Source organism: Seriola dumerili, unplaced genomic scaffold (genome assembly GCF_002260705.1).
Source record: "Seriola dumerili isolate Sdu_G_001 unplaced genomic scaffold, Sdu_1.0 BDQW01000110.1, whole genome shotgun sequence".
In the NCBI taxonomy this organism is placed as follows: Eukaryota; Metazoa; Chordata; class Actinopteri; order Carangiformes; family Carangidae; genus Seriola; species Seriola dumerili.
In genome coordinates, this window is record NW_019174365.1 from 280,337 (window position 1) to 300,104 (window position 19,768).

The 19,768-nt window shown below is 44.6% G+C and overlaps 2 protein-coding genes across 3 annotated transcripts in view; one reads left to right on the plus strand and one right to left on the minus strand.

Moving 5' to 3' along the window:
* Positions 1 to 861: 861 nt before the first annotated feature.
* LOC111223179 (trafficking kinesin-binding protein 1-like) lies at positions 862 to 11,778 on the minus strand. Of its 2 annotated transcripts, none has more exons than XM_022747223.1 (17): positions 11,709 to 11,778; positions 8,305 to 8,381; positions 7,783 to 7,899; positions 7,541 to 7,641; positions 7,301 to 7,406; positions 7,121 to 7,199; positions 6,850 to 6,980; positions 6,642 to 6,716; positions 6,384 to 6,521; positions 6,217 to 6,293; positions 5,749 to 5,997; positions 5,335 to 5,609; positions 3,886 to 4,004; positions 3,281 to 3,317; positions 2,886 to 2,991; positions 2,059 to 2,184; positions 862 to 1,773 (listed from the first exon to the last, which is right to left on the minus strand). In XM_022747223.1, the coding sequence occupies exons 2-17, from the start codon at positions 8,353 to 8,355 to the stop codon at positions 1,179 to 1,181; spliced, it is 2,382 nt and encodes a 793-aa protein (XP_022602944.1). In that variant the 5' UTR covers positions 8,356 to 8,381; positions 11,709 to 11,778; the 3' UTR covers positions 862 to 1,178. The 2 variants fall into 2 exon arrangements, with proteins under 2 accessions (XP_022602944.1, XP_022602943.1); XM_022747222.1 differs by lacking the exon at positions 11,709 to 11,778 and adding an exon at positions 9,217 to 9,280.
* A 6,392-nt stretch (positions 11,779 to 18,170) lies between these two features.
* Positions 18,171 to 19,768, plus strand: part of LOC111223089 (solute carrier family 22 member 6-B-like) — an 8,080-nt gene continuing 6,482 nt past the window's right edge. Inside the window, exon 1 of the mRNA XM_022747118.1 lies at positions 18,171 to 18,509. Coding sequence (XP_022602839.1) covers positions 18,171 to 18,509 — 339 coding nt within the window. The remainder of the gene's footprint in view (positions 18,510 to 19,768) is intronic.

Genomic DNA, 19,768 nt, shown 5'->3' on the forward strand with positions numbered 1-19,768 from the left:
ATGGTTTAGTGCTACAGTAACTAGCCAACTAGTGCGATGGCACATTGTATGTCTGGTATGTGCGTGGGATTGTGTGGCTGTGATTCAGAAAAGGCAAGAGTGGGAGTACTACATCTAGCCAGCAGAGTCAGTCTCCGAAGCAGGGGGGTGTGAGTAGCTAGCAGTAGTTTTTTTGGATTTATCTCTTTTAAGCTATTCTGCCATTAATGGGTCAGTTCACCCAATTACATAAAATTTAATTACATAAAAATAGGTTTTATGTGCCCAAATTTTTAGATATCTGTGTCGAAACTAAGAAAGCTAACAAAGCGTTTTTAGCTGAATGCTAACATCGCCGTGCTAACATGCTCACAATAACCATGCAGATTGTTTGTTAGTTTAGTGGGTTAGCAGGCTAAGATTTGGCATTAACACTAAAACTAAAGTACAGCCGAGGCAGGTGGGAATGTTTTCAGACATCTGGGCAAAAACAAAAGTATTGGACAAATTAAAAATCAAAATCTGATGGCAAGCCATCAACATCTAAATGTCACCCTCATGGTGGCACTTCATCATCATCATCATCATCATCTGGGATTGAATGTCTCGACCAAATTTCTTGGAAAATCTAACAGATGTTGAGACATGTCAGTTTGGACCATTTCCTCCCCTGGAGACTTTAAAAGATATAGTTATGCTATTTCACTCTCTTTGTAGAAAGTTGAGCAGTCTCGTGTCTTTGTGTTAAAAGTGTGCTAACATATTAAATCCATACACAAACAGAAAAGTAAATTCCATCTTCATGATTGATCATCCCCTTTGTATCTATTGAGGAATCGCTGAGAATTTTCAGAGATATCTTAAAAATCTGAGCATATAAAATCAAAACTACCTGCATGGCTACGTACAAGTAGAGGCAAGTCAGAAAATGTGTTTTTTTTTTTCCTATTTTGGGTGAACCAACCCCTTTCAGTTACTTTGCTTTTGATTCAAGCATGAGTCGCCACCTAAAAGCACTATAAAGTTGACTGTGTCAGTGTGGAACCACAGTAGTGATTAGAAACTGGTCAGTAGTGCCACGTCGTTGTCGTACAGTATGAACAGTGTCAGTGTTTGGGCTCCAGGTGACTGATCAACAGTCAGTCCTTTACCCTGCCTGGCTCCTACGTGGTTACTCTGAAGGCCAGCAGCAGTCCAGACTACTCCTGGGGCCCCGGGGCTTTCATGGCCATGCTGGCCCCGACCATGGCAGGGTAACTCCGGTTCCTTCTTATTCCATCGGGCCCGAAAGGGGAGCCAGATCTGCGAAGCCCGCCCAGAGGACCCAGCATGGGGCCGGGACTCATTGCTCTTCCCCCTGAAGCTCCAGCTACACCCAGCCGCTTCACCTTGTCCAGCAGGTTGAGGTTGTGGACGGTCACGCTAACGTCTGTTTGGCTTTCGCAGTCCCTCCCTCTCTGCCTGCCCCTCATCCCCCCAGTCACCTCCTTCAGAATGGAACGGGCTGGTTTAGAGGCCAGGAAGTTGTCGTAAGAGGGACTCTTGAAGTCGAAACCTGCAGAGGTTAGCACAGCTGAAGCTCCCGGTCCTGTGGGCGAGTTGGGAGGGGTAGAGGGGCGCAGAGGGTCGGGGTTGGGCGCTCGGTTAGGGGTGATGGAGGTGCTGAATAAAACTCCTCCACTGCCCTGACCATGCTCCAGGCCCTGCCTCTGGTGATACATCGCTGCTGAGATCCCTCTCTCCTGGAGAAGGCGCACTAACCCCAGGGAGGTGCTGGTGGTACGTGTTGCATCTCTGTAGAAACATGACAGATTAAGTCAGCGTCATACCGTATGGTAACTAAGTGTATGGGAAAAAAGTAATGAAGTCAAAAGGTTGATCCTGGTCGTGCATCTGCTTTCTGTTGTTTCAAACCGTAGCACTTGAACAGATTAACTTTGTTAGGGTCGTATTTGGAGAAAACTAACTCTGATATACAGGTAATGGCTCTTCAAAACAAATCTGCTACCTTGCTAACTTTACATAACTTTACATATTAGCTCAAAATGCAGTCATTTCCTGGTATATCAGGAACCTTGCCTGAGGTTAGTTGAGGATTCGGAGGGCCTGAGACTGAGCCTTCGGGGTGTGCAGGGTGTTGCAGCAGGCGTACCCAGCAGAGTGCTGGTCATCACACAGGAGGCTGACGCTGGGACTGGGTTTAGACTGGAGAGAAAACAAATACGGAGAAAGAACGATGATAATTAGAAACATGCTTCTGGTATCTCTTAGTTATTTCAGCAGCTTAAATTGCACCTCTGTGATATTTCATCATTGTAATGGCACTAAGCTGACACTTGTTGTGTACAGGGGATGTTGTTGCTTTGAGCCAAAAGCACCTGCATGTATTATTTAGCACCTTCCTATTGTCTGGCAGACAACTGACTGAATGTTGTTGCTTGGACACGATCCCACCTCAGCGACTGCTGCTTGGATCTTATTTGTCCTGTGGGACTGAGCTGAATTCAGACTGAGTGCAGGTTTAGGACGCTGCAGGCTTCTCCGAGCGCCACCATATCTAAAGAAAATTATCACATTAAATCAAGTTTAAACTGAATTAATGTTCATGTTAATTTCTAGTGTTATTACAATGTATGAAATGGAATAAAAAATTAATTTCAATTGCTTTTGTTTGTTCAAGCCAGAGGAAAAGGTGCTTTGGGTATTGTTCTAATAAAAACACATAATTTCATTAGGACTTCTGTAATAAGGTTCATGTCTGAGGACAGCTGCTTTTAGCACAAAAGCAAAACTTTGCAGCAGCCGACTGAGAATGAATTTTGGCAGGAAACTCAAGAGGACGGGCCACAAAAAGTTGACTTTGATCATACATGTTCAAGCAGCACCGGAGGCTGTATTTCGCTCACCTCGGTGTGACCCGCGTCTGCTCATCAGTCGGGTGAAGAATCCGACAGGTTGTGAAGGTGTAGGTAGAGCTGGTGTGGGCCATGCATTTACCTGGGTAGTATGCAGCTGAGACGCAAACACAGACAACTTGTCGTTTTCAATCACCATTATACACTGCCTGTGTTTCAACAATACGACATTATTACACATACTGTATATGTGTGTTTGTATTGTATGTTCTCACCAATGGCGTCAGTGTTGCTGAGATGTGGCGACGGGGATGGAGAGGGAGGAGACAGTGGAGCGATGCTGGGCAGAGGCTGCCCGTGGCCGGCGTCGCTGGTGGCAGAGGTGGAGGGCACGGCCGGAGAGGCAGAGGCTGAGGACGTGGGCAGATTCTGGAAGTATTGCTCACCTGGTTCGTCCTCTTCAAAGCCCCCCCATGGATAAACCTGCAGACAGAGCAACATAGCACAGAGAGATGAATCCAGATCATTACAGCTGCGCGCATGTGCACGAATATTACTTCTATTACTAGTAGTAATATTAACAAGGGGTACTTTTCAACTAATTAGTCAAGACATACCATATACAACAAACAGTTGTTTGTTATTTATCACGTTCCTCTACATATCAGAGTAAGGTGAATTATCCCAAACCTATCCAAGTAGATTTCCTCAGTTGCTTTGGTCATTATGTATTTTATTCACGGTTATTATTTCCCACTGAACTAACTGAGGTGAGAAATGGCAGGAGAGTTAAAGAAATATAGACAGCTGAAGGAAAAGGAGCAATTCTGTATGTTCCTGCAGCCTGGTTTCATTAATCCTGTAAATAAGTAAGTATTCATTTTATGGAGTATGGAGTAATAAAAAAACCTTCTGTTTTCAGTAATCTATTAATGTGTTATGTGATAAACCCGACACAGCTGTACATTTAAAAAACAAAAAGAGATGCACTTGCATGAGCATGACCATATCATACACAGACACACACACACACAAACACACACACACACACCTGCTCCAGCTCTAGTTCAAGGGGTCTGTAACCCTTTGACACGACTCCTGGCCTGGCGTCCAGAATCACGCCGAGGTGAGGCTGAGCTAACTGCTGCCAGTGGTGCAGGGTCGCAGAGCCTGGAGGACAGAAGGGAATAAATCTGCGATGTACTTGACAGCTTTTACTATCTTCAAACAAACATTCAACACTCGAGTGGTGGTGTGGTTTCAGTTAATAAGAGAAAAAGCAGGTTATTCATCAACGATAAAAAAGATGTGAGATATCGGTGCAGCCAATACGGTTTAATACAAGCTTGAAGATCATGTAGCGAGAGCTCGACAAGTGACCGGTTAAATGCATTTAATGCTTATAACTACTTGTTAATGGCTGTCAAATAAGAATATCCATGAAACGCTAAAACATACAATAAGCCTCAGTGATCAGCACAAACAAAGAGAATATGACAGACACTCTGAAAGGTGATGAAGAGGAGAAGAATAACGTGAAAATGAAATGAAATAGAGGAGCAGTTAGAATGAGAAAAGGTTTTTATTAGTCGGCCACATGAATTTGAAACAGAGACGGCAAACAGTGACAGAATGAAGGAAGAAAAATCATACAAAAACAGAGGAAGTCATAAATAATAAAGAGACACATAAAGAAAGAATAATACATACAGTACATAAGAAATGAGAAAGTGTAAATACAGATAAAGAAGTACATATGAAGATGTTTGACAGCCTGTGCGCTTTTTAGATGAAGTAAGGACTTATCACCAGCAGAGGGCAGCACAGGCCGACAACACTGAATCACTCAGGGGAATAATAATAATAATAATAATAAAACACTGCTGTCTGAACTTTAACACACGCCACACTTCTGGCCACACCCCAGTCAGTGACGTCACACCTGATGCTCTCCATCATCGAGGTCACGCGTGTATCTACATTCACTGGAAAGCTATTATATGTAGAGTCGAGCAGGTTATGTTTTCACCTGTGTCTGTTGGTTCGTTTGTTTATTTGTCAACGGGATTATGCAAAAAAAAAAAGTAACTGAACCGATGTTTAATGGCGTGCGTGTATCTACAGCCACTCTCTGGGCTGCGTGTCTTTGTAGTAGCCGTGCGGAGACGCGAAGCTGCCTGACTTGTGATGGTGCATCAGAGACCAGAAAGAGTTGAAGAGCATGAGTGACAGAGGCTTCTCGTTCCTCTCTCTTGCTCCCTTCATCTTCCTGCTCCCGGCCCGGTCTCTGGCCCACCTCCTTCCTCTCTCCCTCTCTATCCCAGCTCCGGTCTTCCTCGCCCACCCCCATCCTTTCTCTCTTTCCCCCTCGAGTGTCCGGTCTCCCTCTCCGAACCCCAGCCTCGCTTGCTCCCTTTCTTTGTCCCGGCCCCTCTGTGCCGCTCGCCTTCCCACTTCCTCCCCGCCTTGCAGCTCATGCCGCGCTCCCGTTCTCCCTCACCTTCAAGTGGTTTGACGATCTGGAGTTTGTCAGGGAGGTAGGGCCCGCGTGTAGCCCACAGGTGGAGGTTCCCAAGGGACATGATGCTTTCTGAGGGGGTCATCACGCTCTCCTGGCCCAGAGCATCGAGGCCTCCGTGTCCTCCCCGCCTTCGCTCCCTCTCCTCTTCAAAGAAGCGCCTCTCGCTCAGGTTGTTTTGGCGACGCAGAGACAGGCGGCGCAGGGCCACCCTCAGGTCCTCGGCGCCGCTCGCCTTCTTGTCTTGGCCCTCTGTGCTGCTGTCAGGGCGGGAACAGAAACCAAGGGGTGAGATATATTTTTCATTTAATGAATCTTGAGAAGACGTCCAAATCCGTCCTCAATCTCCACTTCCTCTCTAATTTGTTAATGGCATTAGCCCTCTCTCCTCCTCACCTATCCTGATTAGACGCCGTCTCCATCAGGATGCTCTGGGTACGGTTGTCAAGGGCAACGCCGTCTCCGCTGATGTCACCTCCATACATACTGGAGCGGGGCGTGGAGAGGCCGCTGGACTGGGGCGACGTGCGAGCGGACAGAGACTGGTTGGAGCCCGGGATGTTGGCGCTGGTTGGAGTCAGTGAACGCTGACGGACCGTCTGGTTGACGTTCTTGACCGTCTCAAAAACACGCTTACGATGGATTCTGCAAACAATCACACACAAGGGTATTAGCCTGAAGTACAGTAGTTCACCAAACACATCTTGTTGTTTATTTTTCTGTTTTTTTCAGTGACAATTAAATTCAAAAATTACCATTGCAACTGAAATCATGACTCATATTGCAATCAGGATATCTCCAGCCCTAGTCTAAATTATGTCCGTGCTGTATTCTCAACATATTAATTAAGCTCTTAACCCGTACTTCTGTTCTTCACACTCGGGGTCGTCCAGACTCAACTCCTTCCTCATCGTCCCCTCGATCTCAGCTGCCAGAGAATCCTGCAACACAAAAACTCGTGAAGGAACGGAAGACACCCACATACACACACACACACACAGACACTCACACACACACACACACTCCCTCACCATCGGGTACAGCCCCATGGGGTGGTAGCGTCGAGGAGCTCCTGCAGTGTAGTTTCTGTTCCTCAAGTTCTTCAGCTCCTCCTGAGCTTCATGCAGCATCTCGATACACTCTGAGTACTTCTCCTCCAACTCCTGGAGCTGTTGCGGTGAAGATATTCAACTCAACTTTTGGAATTAACATCACAATAAAAGTATTGACAGTGAATACGTTACGATTCACTGGCAGCTTGGCAAACGGAGCATTGATGTGGAAGTTACCTCCGCTGTGAGCTGCCTTTGGGCATCTTTAGCTGCCATCAGGTGTTGAGAGAGCTCCTCATTCTCCACTGCATACTACACACACACACACACACACACACACACACACACACACACACACACACACACACACACATGTGCAGGTTTGAATAACGATGGTCACATTTGACTTAAATATAGGTTTGTGTGTCTGTACATGTATACTCACTGATTTGGCTTTCTTTTGCAGATCCACTATCTGAGAGAGGAGGTGTGTGATCTCCTCTTGCTGTCGCGAGGCGTCCTCGGTCTTACGAGCCAGTTCCTCCGCTATGGCAGAGATCTGGAGGCTGGACAACCCTGACAGGACAAAGGGAGGGAGAGTTTAGTTTAACCTCGGAGAGGGAAAGAGAGAAAACACCCGTCGGCGGAGCATCAAGTGAAGGCCGGGGGTGAGATGGACGAGCACACAAACACAAGAAAGCAGTTTCAAAACTTACTGAGTTCTTTCACACAGTCGTTGACAAGCTGCTGCTCCTTTTCTTCGTAGGTTTCGGTCTCTGACTTGAGGTGGTGCGCCTACATGCAGACACCCATGATTAAACAACGCATTCCCAGCAGCTTCTCTCTCTCTCTTACAATGCGCATGTAGAACTGCTGTTATTTGTGTGTGTTGATACCTCTGAGCGCAGCGACAGGTTCTCTTCTTCCAGCTCCTTGAGTTTCCTCTGGAGTGTGTCACTCACAAAGCCGCCTGAGGCCGATTCCACTTTACTCTTCTTACCCCTTTAGACAGCAGAACACAGAGCAGCGGGCGTGAAGGTCGAGAAGCTCTTTCATTACGTGTCGAGCATTTTTATTCAACGATTAAATCAACTTTTCACAGACAGACATTGAATTAACAAAGAAAGGGTGCTGACGTCGGGGAGCCGCTGGACTCATCCTCGCTCTCCTCGGCTGCGGTGGTGTAAAACTGCAGCAGCTCATCCTTCAGGTTCAGCTCATGGTGCAACTGGGCCACCTGGAGGAGGTCAGACGACGGTCATGACTCGTGTATGTGGAGCAAGTATCTGGTGTAGGATCTGCTGCAAAAACACCTGTCTTATGTGTGTGTGTGTGTGTGTGTGTGTGTGTGTGTGCATGTGTGTGTGTGAATGCAGACCTCCTCTGTGATTTGTCCCACTTGTATCTCCAGATAGTCATTCTGCTCAGTCAGAGTTCGGTTCTTCTTAAGGAGCGACTGGCCGATCCTTGCAGCCAACTCCAAATCTCTCTCTTTCTATTGGTCGGAACCAAGACAAGAGAAGAGAAGAGAAGAGAAGAGAAGAGAAGAGAAGAGAAGAGAAGAGAAGAGAAGAGAAGAGAAGACTTAGCTCACATTTATAGCTGCAATACCGAAAATCCCACAAAAAAAAAAAACAAAACTGGTAAAGTACAATTGTTCTTGCTGGCTTCCTGTGGGGGCATCTACCATTGCTGGTAGATTTCGAGCCAGAATTCACTCACTCTTTATTGATCTCTTTCTGCTGAACTTTCCACAACTATTCATACCACAGGCGTGTTTCATTTGGGCGAATCTACGGTGCAGCATCCGCTCCGCTGCAGCCTTATTTTGTAGTTTCAACTAATTAAAAATCTGTCCTTGTTACGGTTCTGAATTCCAGACAAAAATAGAGCATCTCACCTCCTCCAACAGACGTGTGACAGCATCGATGTCATTGTAGGTCTTCGTCATCTGGCCCACTCTGTCTGCACATAGCACTGTGGAAATATAAAGCACAAAACACAGTGAGAAGACGGTGGCGGATAACTCACAGATTCCAGTGCGAATGGCCCGCCGTCGAATCACTTCTGCTGTGATCCATGCACAGCGGCACACACACACACACACACACACACACACACACACACACACACACACACACAGAGTCGCATTACATAACACAGAGAGGTTAAAAAGTCGTCCTCTCGCAGGTGGTGGAGGGCCCGTGTTTATGGTGCAACACTTCCATCAGCACTGATTTCATGGTGGAGCAGGGCAGAGTTAAAGGGGAAAGGGCTTGTTTTCCATGGCGCACACCAGTTGGCCGTGTTGCCCTGAGGGGGGCAGCTGTTATTGACTCAGAGCTCTAGTCAATAACATGCTGTACAAAGTTATTGAATGCTTTATGATAAACCTTTGTAATCCTGTTTGTATTACAACCAGCACAAGATAGTTTCATTGTCGTTTCATTAACGCGCCGTTAAATTCCCCCCTTTGTTTTTAAAAAGACTGTTGAATCTATGATCCACGGTGGTTCACACAGATACAACAATGAACCATGGGAATGTGTGTGTGTGCATGTGTGTGTGCTTGAGGGCTGCTGTGTCAAAACAGAACAAATTCAAAGTCAACAAGCTTCAGGAAATTCCTCCTAATGAAGGAGGACAACAACAGAGACGAGCTCCACTGTAAAAGCCACTCCCTAGGAAAATTACAATCTCAATCTCAACACAGGTCAGTCTGGACTCTGATCCACTGTATACACAGTCAAATCAAAGTATAACACAATCACACTGATCACGTTTCTTTCTCTATTCTAGACATGCACTTTACCTTCCTTGTCCTCCTCATAGTACCAGTCATCCAGCTCACATTCATCCCTCGCCAATCTCTCCATCCTGCTCTCGCTGTCCATCTCTCCCACTGGCTTCACGATGACCAACAAGCAGACATGACAACCGATCTAAATACTGATCCATTCACTTTCTCTGTTGCTCACTCCTACTGCTCAGCCACTGTACAGCATAACAGGCCCAGAGCCCAAATTACCCTCCGCCCACATGGAGCGAGTGCGAGGGAGGCGGAGAGATGAGCGAGAGTGCACATCCGTTTTGGCAAAAAAAAAAAAAAAAAAAAGCTCTACAGCTGCTTGAGGTGAAACGGAAGTAGAAGTTGTGTCGTGATTGGACGGCAGAGCCTGCAAGATGGAAGAAAGAGCCAATCAGAGATCATCGGGATATGGCGAGGACTCCTCTCTAAGTGCTGACAGAACTCCCACATCTCTCTCCTCTTCATCTCTCCTCTGCTCCGTGCAAGGCCACCGAACATGTATCTGCCTCCAGCCGCTGTTACCATGGTGACCCTCATCCACAAACAGACCCCTGACACATGCACAGCCACACGTGCTCACTCTTTACCACCACAGGATGTGCCTTATCTTTCTGACTTTCTTTTTCGTCTCAGTAAACAGCAACACAACACAATGGACCAGGAACCATTGTTCTGACTTCTTTAATACAACTCCTTCCTCAACAGCTTCCTTACGACACAAAGCTCAGACAAATCTGTAAAAATGACTGATCGCTTTACTCGCCAACAAAAGTATGTTTTACATTAAAGCATGAATGTTTTTTATTAATTATAACTTATTTTAACGTAAATGATAATGGAGAAGAATCTTACATCTCACAGAGCGGGAAAATTATAGTGTCCGCTATGTCTGTCAAAGAATGAAAAGACTCATTTGCCATGTCAGCTTTAAGAGCAACACAAATATTAGAAAATGGGTAAGAAATGAGAAAAATGAGGGTTTTTCTAGGTGAAACCAGGCTAACGTGAGGCAGGAGATAAATTGTTTCCGTAAACACTAAAGAAACAGCATGTGTGAAATAAGAAACCCTCAAATGAAACCAGCTCATTACAGTTCAGAGGATATACAGTAAAACCATGACGTTTACTGAAGGAGACAGTGTAACCCGTAACCCTAACACAGAAAACCTCCATAACTCTCTGAACCTACCTAAAGTCACAGAGGAATAAGGAGTAAATTGAAGTCCAGCTTTTACATCTGAATGGTTCAAAAACACCCAGAGAACAGATACTGCAAAGACTGTAAGCAGCTTGTAGCTCGGCACCACCTTGTGGAGGGAGGCTGTAATGTCAGTCACATCAACACGGGGAAAGGACAAACAGGATAATAGATAATAGTGTCAAGAAACACAGACACATGAGAAAAAAAAAAACCCTAATTGAATCTTATTCAGACAGGATTTATCTGCATCAGACAGATATCAGGTTTTATATGTGGCAGATTAAAACAACACCTGTCTTCATGAGCTAATGGTTTTTTGTTTTGTTTGCAACCTATCAATCATGTAAGCATTGCGAGCACTTTCTAATAAACCAACAGCGAGAGTCAATATTAATTGCATCCTTCTCATAACTGTTTACAGAGGAAAGCAGACAACATCTTTTCTCTGAGCCAGTGCATTAAGGCAGAGAGGAAACACAGGAGAAGATTCACGGGCAATGTTTTGATCTTCCTGGGAAATATTCCACAAGGTTCAGACTTCTACCTAAAGATATTACCAGAGTATCTGACATTAACTTCATTCCCCCAGAGCCCCCGAATCAACACCTTTAACATGTAAAGGGAGGATCTCATACCATCGCTCAACAAATGTTTATTGTACATTTATAAACACCTTATAGAATTAAACATAATCATTTCTTGCAGAAAACACAAGAATTCAATGTATATAAATATGTAGGTCGGGTATTAACAGACCTAACAGAGGTTGTTTGAGGATAGGAGGAAAGAAAAACTCTTCCGGAAAGAAGAACATGTTGTTTACTATTTATACATGTTACTAAATAATGAAACTGTTGTAATATTAAACCCCCCTTTTCCCTCAGTGTACTGAGACTACACCCTTAACTTTCTTGTCTTTAATACATGAATGTAGAAAAGATTAGCAACATTTTTATATTCTGTATGTAAATTATGTCAAATTTATCTTTCCAGTTGTTGATGTCTTTTCTTTTTTCTTTTTTACCTTTCGTTTCACACATACTGTAGATTATCTTTCCAAGAGCCATCTGAAGGATTAAACAGCATGTGTCCAGGTGGGTAAATCCTTCACTTTCAAAGCCATGATTTCCCACAGAAGCCCAAGAGATAAAGTTTAAAGTTTAATCTTTATCTTGGCTTTTTCTTTACCGCGTTTCCACTGTCTGAATTTGAAATGAGACTAAAAACGTATAGAGCTTCTGCAGCACTGGAGACAGATATACACTGTATGCAATCACGCTGTTGCCAAACTTACGGAAGTATTTGAGTGTCTCTTCGATCTGCTCGGTGGTCAGGTCGAGCCTGGCGTCCGGTGCGACGAGGGGAGTGTGGAGCCAGTCATCGTGGTCGTAGCCGTAGACGGTGTCAGCCCGCAACCGGTACACCGGCAACTGCTCCTCCAGGAGACTGATGATCTCAAACTCCGGCAAGTCAGTACTGTTGCACACATCTGAAGGTGACAGGGAGGAGAGTGAAGGGACGGCAGCCTGGTGGTAAAGGAGGGAACTGATGCTGTGAGTGTTTGGGAGAAACATTGGAGACTAGTACTTATACTGTTACTGCTTATACTGATCAATACTACATAGACGCTCCGTATTTGACCACTTCACTTACTGTGAGTTGACGTTAGTAGATGGGTTTCTATTTGGACCAGTACTGTTCTGCATCATATGACTGATGACAGGTACAAAGCCTGTGATAGATTTGTACAGCGGTGAATGAAAGTACAAACTACCCACCAGCAGATAAAGTAGTTAGCATCACCTCCGGCAGCGACAACATTAAAATGCTCTTTACACATTAATGTGTTAGTATTAAAACACCCACAGAGGGTGTTTCTCTGCAGAACAAGTGCCTTTACTTTTTACATTTAGTTGCTAATACTCATGTACTTTTACTTAAGTAAAGGGTGTATATACATACACATATAACATGATGCCAGTTGAGACAGTGGATCCTTGTAGCATCATTACTTTGCCATATAGATAAAAGTGCTAAAAATGACAAAAAATAAATGTATTTCTACTAAAGTAAAACTAGTGACATATATAATATATCTGTAATATATATTACCTGCTAGAAAGAACAGCTCTACACACTATATTTAAAAAAAATATGTTACATATTCCAAACAATGAGCTGCATTTGGACATTTTTATGTCTGAGCTCTGTTGAAAATGTAACATTTCTATTTCTACTGTGTTTGTGGTTTATAAACCCTTTTAAAACCCACTGGATTCTCCATGACACAAACTGAAATCAGAGCGTTCTCTCACAGTAATTCCTAAAACACTGACCGACACACACAAACCTGTGATGGTCTCGGCGTCCCTGCAGTCGGGCGGCGCCGGTTGTGTGTCAAGCTGGCTGGACTCGCCCTCGCTCACATACTGCTCCTCGTGGGTGTGCTGCTGCTCGGACTCAGGGTCCGGGTCCGGGTCCGGGTCCAGGTCTGGGGCCGGGGGCAGGGAGGGGGCCGGGGAGGCCAGCTTGGCTCACCTCTCACTGTTGGAGAGAATCAGGGGCCATGGACCTCTGGAGCTGGAGCTCCACTGGGTCAGCAGGTCCAAATGATCGACAGGAGACAGCAGGTACAGACACCTGGAGAGGAGAGGAGAAAGGAGATGAGTAAGGAAGGATGGAGTAAAGGAGAGAACCAAACACACTTGTGTTGCTGTAACCCCAAAGTCCACAATAATCAATGCGTCTCTTTCTTTCCCTACAGAGTCTTTAACTTCAAGTGCTGCTGCTGACTCTGCAGTGAGCTGCCTGCCAGCAAGCTGCATAAATCACAGCCTGTCCACTGCAGACACCACTTTTCATCTGTCAGGAAATGAATAAAAATGCAGGTGGGGGTTAAGAGCAACTCTTGATAGTAACATGATATAATGAGACTGTGTAACTTAATGGATCCAGATACGGGAAATGATTTTTTTTTCTTGTTCTGAAGACATGGGAGATCAGATGGCAGGTAGCTCTCGGGCAGCGAGGGGCCTTTTCAGAAGCTGGGATTTTTAACCACTTGCCAACTCTGCGACCCACATCTCCTGAAACTCCCAGTCTCCCAAGAAAAACCTTCCTCACAGTCCCAGACTACTGCAGGAGCATTGTAAGAGTGAAGTTCGATCCTGGGTCTCCTGTCTGAAGTCATAGCGACCTTGCATCGCCCTGTCTTTAATCCACGGGGATCTGTGTCTCACTGCAGATGCACAGCAAGCTGCAGTGAGAAAACAAACCACAGATCTGGATCAGGAAATTCACCTCTGGTCACATCAAACAGTGAGCGACGGGCAACAGAATATAAATCACGGCAGAAAAAAAAAGGATACGCGGGGTGCATATGCATGAGTGTTTGTGTGTCATCTGTGGCCAGTTGCAGGAATAGGTGGTAGCTTGAGAAAACAGAGAAACATCTGGTGATGGTTGAGCGCATCTGACACAGATTTTTTTCTATAACCGACAAGCACACGCATGAGCACACCAACAGATAAAGGTGAACATATAATTTCTTTGCACACTGGTCTGCTCTCTGTATAGCAGCATTACAACCTTGGGATGTCTTTCTCATTGCAGCAGCTTGAACGCTGTACTCACACTCTCTGTTGGATCGGTGTTTAGAAGGAAAAAAAGAATTCAAGAATTACATAAACTCTGGATGACAGATGATTTCAGATTCAGGGATTGGGATTAGAAGTCGTGCATCGTAACACTCCCAAATCACTGTCCCCTTTCCAACTTAACCAGACATGTCAACTTGCAAAAACTCAGGTCTGCAGAAATGGCCCAAATGGATGAGCTCTTGATACAATATTTCTATCTCCATAATTTGACCAATGTGGTCAAAATATCTTCTTTTGTTTGTCATTAAAACTGGGACTCTAACACTGAGGAGAGAGAAAGCTCAAATGAGAGCAGTTGTTCTATAATTAATTTAAAGTCAGAGAGGTAGGAGTGAAATGAAATGTCTCAGACAGCACTGGTGCAAGGCCCAGCAGCTGATGCCCTACAGTGAAAGATATTACTGCTGCCCTGCAGCTGCTAAAGGCTGCTGCTGCTGCTGCTGCTGGCAGTACCCCCAATAAGTAGGCCAGGGTTCATTCATGCATGTGGCACAAACAATGTCATTTGAGTTCTGACTGAGGGTGTGGCTTCATCTACATCAGCAGGTCGCGTCACGGATGCGGGACCTGGGTTTTTTTTTCATAAACCGTGTCCTCACAGTAGTGCCACAATGATTTACGAAAAAAAAAAAAAACATGATCAGCTGACCTCATGATGCATGACATCGCCATTGAAATCATGTATTCGCTCAAACGTTGAAAGCAGCCCCGGTTCAGAGATCTACTCACACACAGAAGTGGCTGATCCAAACTGTTCAAAAAAAAATCCAACAGGGACTCCGGCGGTGCAGCGACCCAGCAGGGAGGAAATCGGCAGATATGGCTGGATGTCCCCTCGGATGAGCAGGTAGAGGCGGTCTCTGTCAGAGATTTACGATATGTGTATGTGTGTGTATGTGTGTGTATGTGTGCGTGCAGGCCGGGCAGAGCGCTGAGATATTTCTGCGGTCGGGTCCCTCCTCACAGCGATGACATCTCTGGATGATCAAGGTCACTTTAGGCTGGTTTCCAAAGTCGCTCCTGACCCGGTCCACTCCTCCTTCCCTTCAGCCATCTCCCCCTGTCTCTCTCCTCTTGTCTCGCACTCTCTCTGGAGCCTCCCTCACCACTGTGAAGCCAGACAACAGGAGAATAATAGGACTTCTAGTTAACGCCTTCAAAATAAAATCCCTCTTTACTATTATGCTGAAACAAAAGAAGTAATGTGGGGATTTTTCTGTTGGGGGCTGCACAAAATTTAAATTGAACAATTTAAAAATCAACCAATCAATCAATCAATCAATCAATCAATCAATCAATCAATCAATCAATCAATCAATCAAATTCTTTTTTAAAGCATGTATTCATAGGTAAACTGAAAATCTGATGGGAAAATAGGATTGTGTGGAAAGATAGTCATATCAAGCAACAGAAACTGTGTAAAAAATAGTCTACACGTGAATTCATGTTGTCATCTGTTTCTTCTTCTATGTATTAACGTGGTTATTTGCATACCTTAATATTTCATTGATTTTTAAAAAAAAAAATGTTATTTCATTATTTTTGTGGTTTTAATTTGAAGGCAGTACTGTATTTCTCAGTGTATCCGGGTTTACTCTGACTGACTTGACAGTTTTTCTCCCTGCTGTCATCCAGACACTCAAACCAGGACCCACCCGTACTGGACCTAGCATCGCTGACGTCACGCGCACCCACAACAGGAAGGGAACAGGCTAAAAGGCTCGAGGCACACGATTTACATTTCCGTTTATAACATATACATAAAAGAAGGAAGGAGGGAACTTGCTATCAAGTCGTCCCACATAAATTGCATATAATTTGAATATTTTAATTGAACTTTTTTGGGCCACACATTACTTTTTGTTTTACTCTCTACATTATGGACAAACACCATTACCATTACCAACAACATTATTATTATTATTATCATTATTTTTACTTTTTGACTGCATGAGCATTTTCCCTTTATGTTAAAGTGATAAAAACATGAATGTATATAATAGGACATGAGAGAATATAATGATGCATATTTGTTTTTATATATTAATAAACATTTTGCAGCAACTGAGTACAAGGTTCATTATTATGCCTACAATGAAAAACAGGCATTAATCTGATTGAACACTGGCCAAACGGGACTCAGATTCCCGTGAACCTGCAGTGATTCGCTCCCTCTTGACCAGCTGGACTAAACAGAGAGGAGCCATTGTTCTGCTGAGAAGAACTAGACATAACTGAGTCCCCACCCACCCAACAATGCTGTCACTGGCTACATTCATTTTTGCAAAGTGAAATGCAAAGTCTTTGTTGTATTTTCCTCTCTGTGGTCTATCTGTTTATGCCAAACAAAGTCAGCCCTGGGCTCCATGCCACCTAACACCTCTATGCCAGTGTTGTGGTACTTGAGTGAGTTTCAGGACTTGACTTGGACTTGAGCATCAACTGCATTCAGACTCTTTTTCTTTTTTTGTTAGTAGTGCACTTGTTTGGCTATTGTGCCACACACAGTAAATAATCTCCCTTTGAAATGGGGACAGCTGTGTCATCTTTTTTATTTGTACGTCAGCTCTTTGACTGTGCCAGAGTAGAGCACCGGAGCCCATCTTGGAACTCAGACTCAATTTTGATGACTTGGACTTGGACTTGAGATTTAGTAACTCAACTAAAGCATACAGCATTTTAATAACAGTGTCGTTAGTGTTTTTATTGTATGACTTGTATTCATCAGTTACATTGTACAAAGCCTGTTCATTGTATTTAGTCATTGCACAGTGACTTTTATGCACATGCGCTCATCCATCACTTAACATGGTTACTACAGAAGTAGAAATAGTCCTAGATCACAACAGTTATTATATTTATTTCCACAAGCAGTTGCTTGAGAGGTAAACAGATGTAGAGTTTGGCAAGGGAAACAGAGAACAAGAAGAAATCAGGAAAGAGCTCAGCAACAGATATTATGGTGCCCTGCCAGAAAATTGCATTTCAGCACAGTCCAATACATATTTCTTGAAAACAGGTCCAAAGCCTATGATAAAGATAACCTGCAAAGATGAAGGAAGACGCTTGTTGGGGAGCACCTGAAGGCAACTCCTCATCCAGTGCCCTGAGTGACTGTCAAACAAATAATCTTTTGATAGTACAAGAGAACCACATGCGTTGTGTTGAGCAGCAAACAGACCGAGTCCCTTGTTAAACCTGTAATTCAATGTTCCAACAGCAGATGGCAGCAGAGGGCCTTTGTGGACAATAGACACTGTTATTGCTGCAGGTTTATGGAGGTGTTTGTGTTGTACATAGCCTCCTACAGATAAACACTGGGTTCCCGCCACTCTGCATGATACATGGCAGCATGTGTGAGTGATGCTTAAACGATTTCCTTAAAGAAAAACATTGAATGCAGTCACCTATAGGATAACAGCGCGGCAGTGTTGTGGTGTGATTCTCGCGCTGGAGCGTGTTTTATGGGATTTTGTGATGGTGCTGTGACCCTGCCCTGTATGTAACGGATAGGCTACATCACACCATACGCACTCCCAGCTGCCATTAACATGTTTGGGTTTCTCTAGATTTCCACAGAGTGGAAACATCCAGAGCCTCACATCAACCTCTGGCTGCACAGTTGTTGGACGCACGAATTTGTTTTTTTCCCCCACTTTTCTTCACTATTTTAAGGGATGGAGGCAACGAGGACAATTTTGCATTTAGTTTTCCATGCATCAAGCTGATACATTTTACTTTTCTGGTTTCCACATTATTATCATGCAGATGAGCTGATGATGTTTTTGTTTTCATCGACCTGTGTGAACCCACATTTGGAGAGAATAGATGCTGCTGCTGCTGCTGCTGTTGCTGCTGCTGGAAGGAAGGAGATGTTTTCTTCGGGTCAGTTCAGGTTTGTTAAAGATGGGTCATGTTGGCAGAATGCAGCTGGAGTGACCGTGGTTGCACATGGGAATTGATTTATCTTGTTTACCTCCTGAACGACACACAGCTCCCCACCGCCTCTCTGCTTTATTGTCAGCCTTCCGCCTCCTTTTCCCACTGGCTGATCCACTAGAAGACCCCAATCTCCAAATTGGCCTAGATTCCCCAAAATGAATTTCGACCAGATCCTCTCTGCCATCGGAGGCTTCGGGAAATATCAGAAAATTTTGTACATATGGATTTGTTTACCCCAGATCCTCCTCGCCTTCCACATGATGGTGAGCATCTTTACCGGAGCCACGCCACCGCATCACTGCCGAGACAACTCGAGCTCAGTAGCCGGGAATAAGTCCTTCTCCCCGGGCACACTCAGCCTGAACTTCAGCCTCTCGGATTCCCCCTGCTTCTCTCCCGATGTCATGCTGCAGGGAAACCGGACTGAGCGCGTCCCATGTGGCCATGGATGGGTGTACAGTCAGGAGACCTTCCAGAGCACTACAGTCACCGAGGTAAATTAGGATGATTAATACTGTGTTTAATCAGGGGTGAAAAGCAGCGTGAGTCATTCACAAAGTCACACTCCTGCATGGAAACAGGTAATGGTTCCACTCCACAAAACTAATTTGGAGATTTTCTTATAATAAAACCAATGCAGAAAAAATAAATTAAGGGATCTAACAGCAGCAAAACATCTGAAAGTATTCTAAGGCAACCATAATCTTTAAGATTGAACATTGTTAACCATACATGACATAGGGAATGTACAAAGGCTCTTTATTATGTTGATGTGATAGTGGATAAATAGCGAGGGGGCCATGGAGCTAGAATGAGCTTCCTGGCCCCCATCAATGTCCCACTCCTCCCTTGTCTATGTGGTATCTGTTAATAATTTATGGTGGTACATTATATGTTTTACAAGTTACACTAAGAAGCCTGTGTTAGGGACGGACCAATAGGAAACAGGTTTGGTTTACGGTGCATTATGGGAAGGCTGTAAGGTCAACGGCCAACGTATGGCGGTCGTAGAAGAGTTCAAGTTAATAAAAGAAGGAACACGTGAAGTCACCCTGAGTCTCGTGAGCTTATGTTTAGTAAAAACAAGACATGGTGTCGGAAATTCAGTAAGCCCACGTCGGGACGATACGTCTGCCGGGAGGAAGAAGAAGGAGTTTGGTGAACGCGCTAGACCAGTGAGAGCTAAGTCGAGCGGAGCGGGGAAGAAGCTAGCATGGTGGCTAACACGCGCAACGCTACGTTTAGCATTCAGGCCCCGGCCCCCTTTGATTTTTCCCAAGCTGCACGAGCGGACAAAATGGATACGGAGATTCGAGGGATTCCTGCCAAGCGAGCAACTTAAATTCAAGCTCGGAGGAGAATCGGGCGAATGCATTAATCTACTATATGGAAGAACGAAGCAGATTTCCTGAAGAGGCTTAAAGCTCAGAGATGCAGACCAGCGCCAATACACTAAAGTGAGGGACGACTTTTGGTCATTCTTCATGGTGAAAAAGAATTTTTTTTTCATGTTTATGAACGAGCAGGGATTAATATGCGCAAACAAGAAGCGACATAGACTGTTGACGCAGCAAAAAGAAAAGCTTAAATTCAACAAGTACAAAAGCAATGGAGGTAAAGACACCAAGCTGTTAGAGCAAGAATCCTAAAAGCTCTCAGTGCTTCAAATGTGGTGGCAGGCCTCACCCTAAACATGAATGCCCTGCTAAGGATGCTAAGTGTGGATCCTGTGGGGGGGGGGGGGTCCACTCCC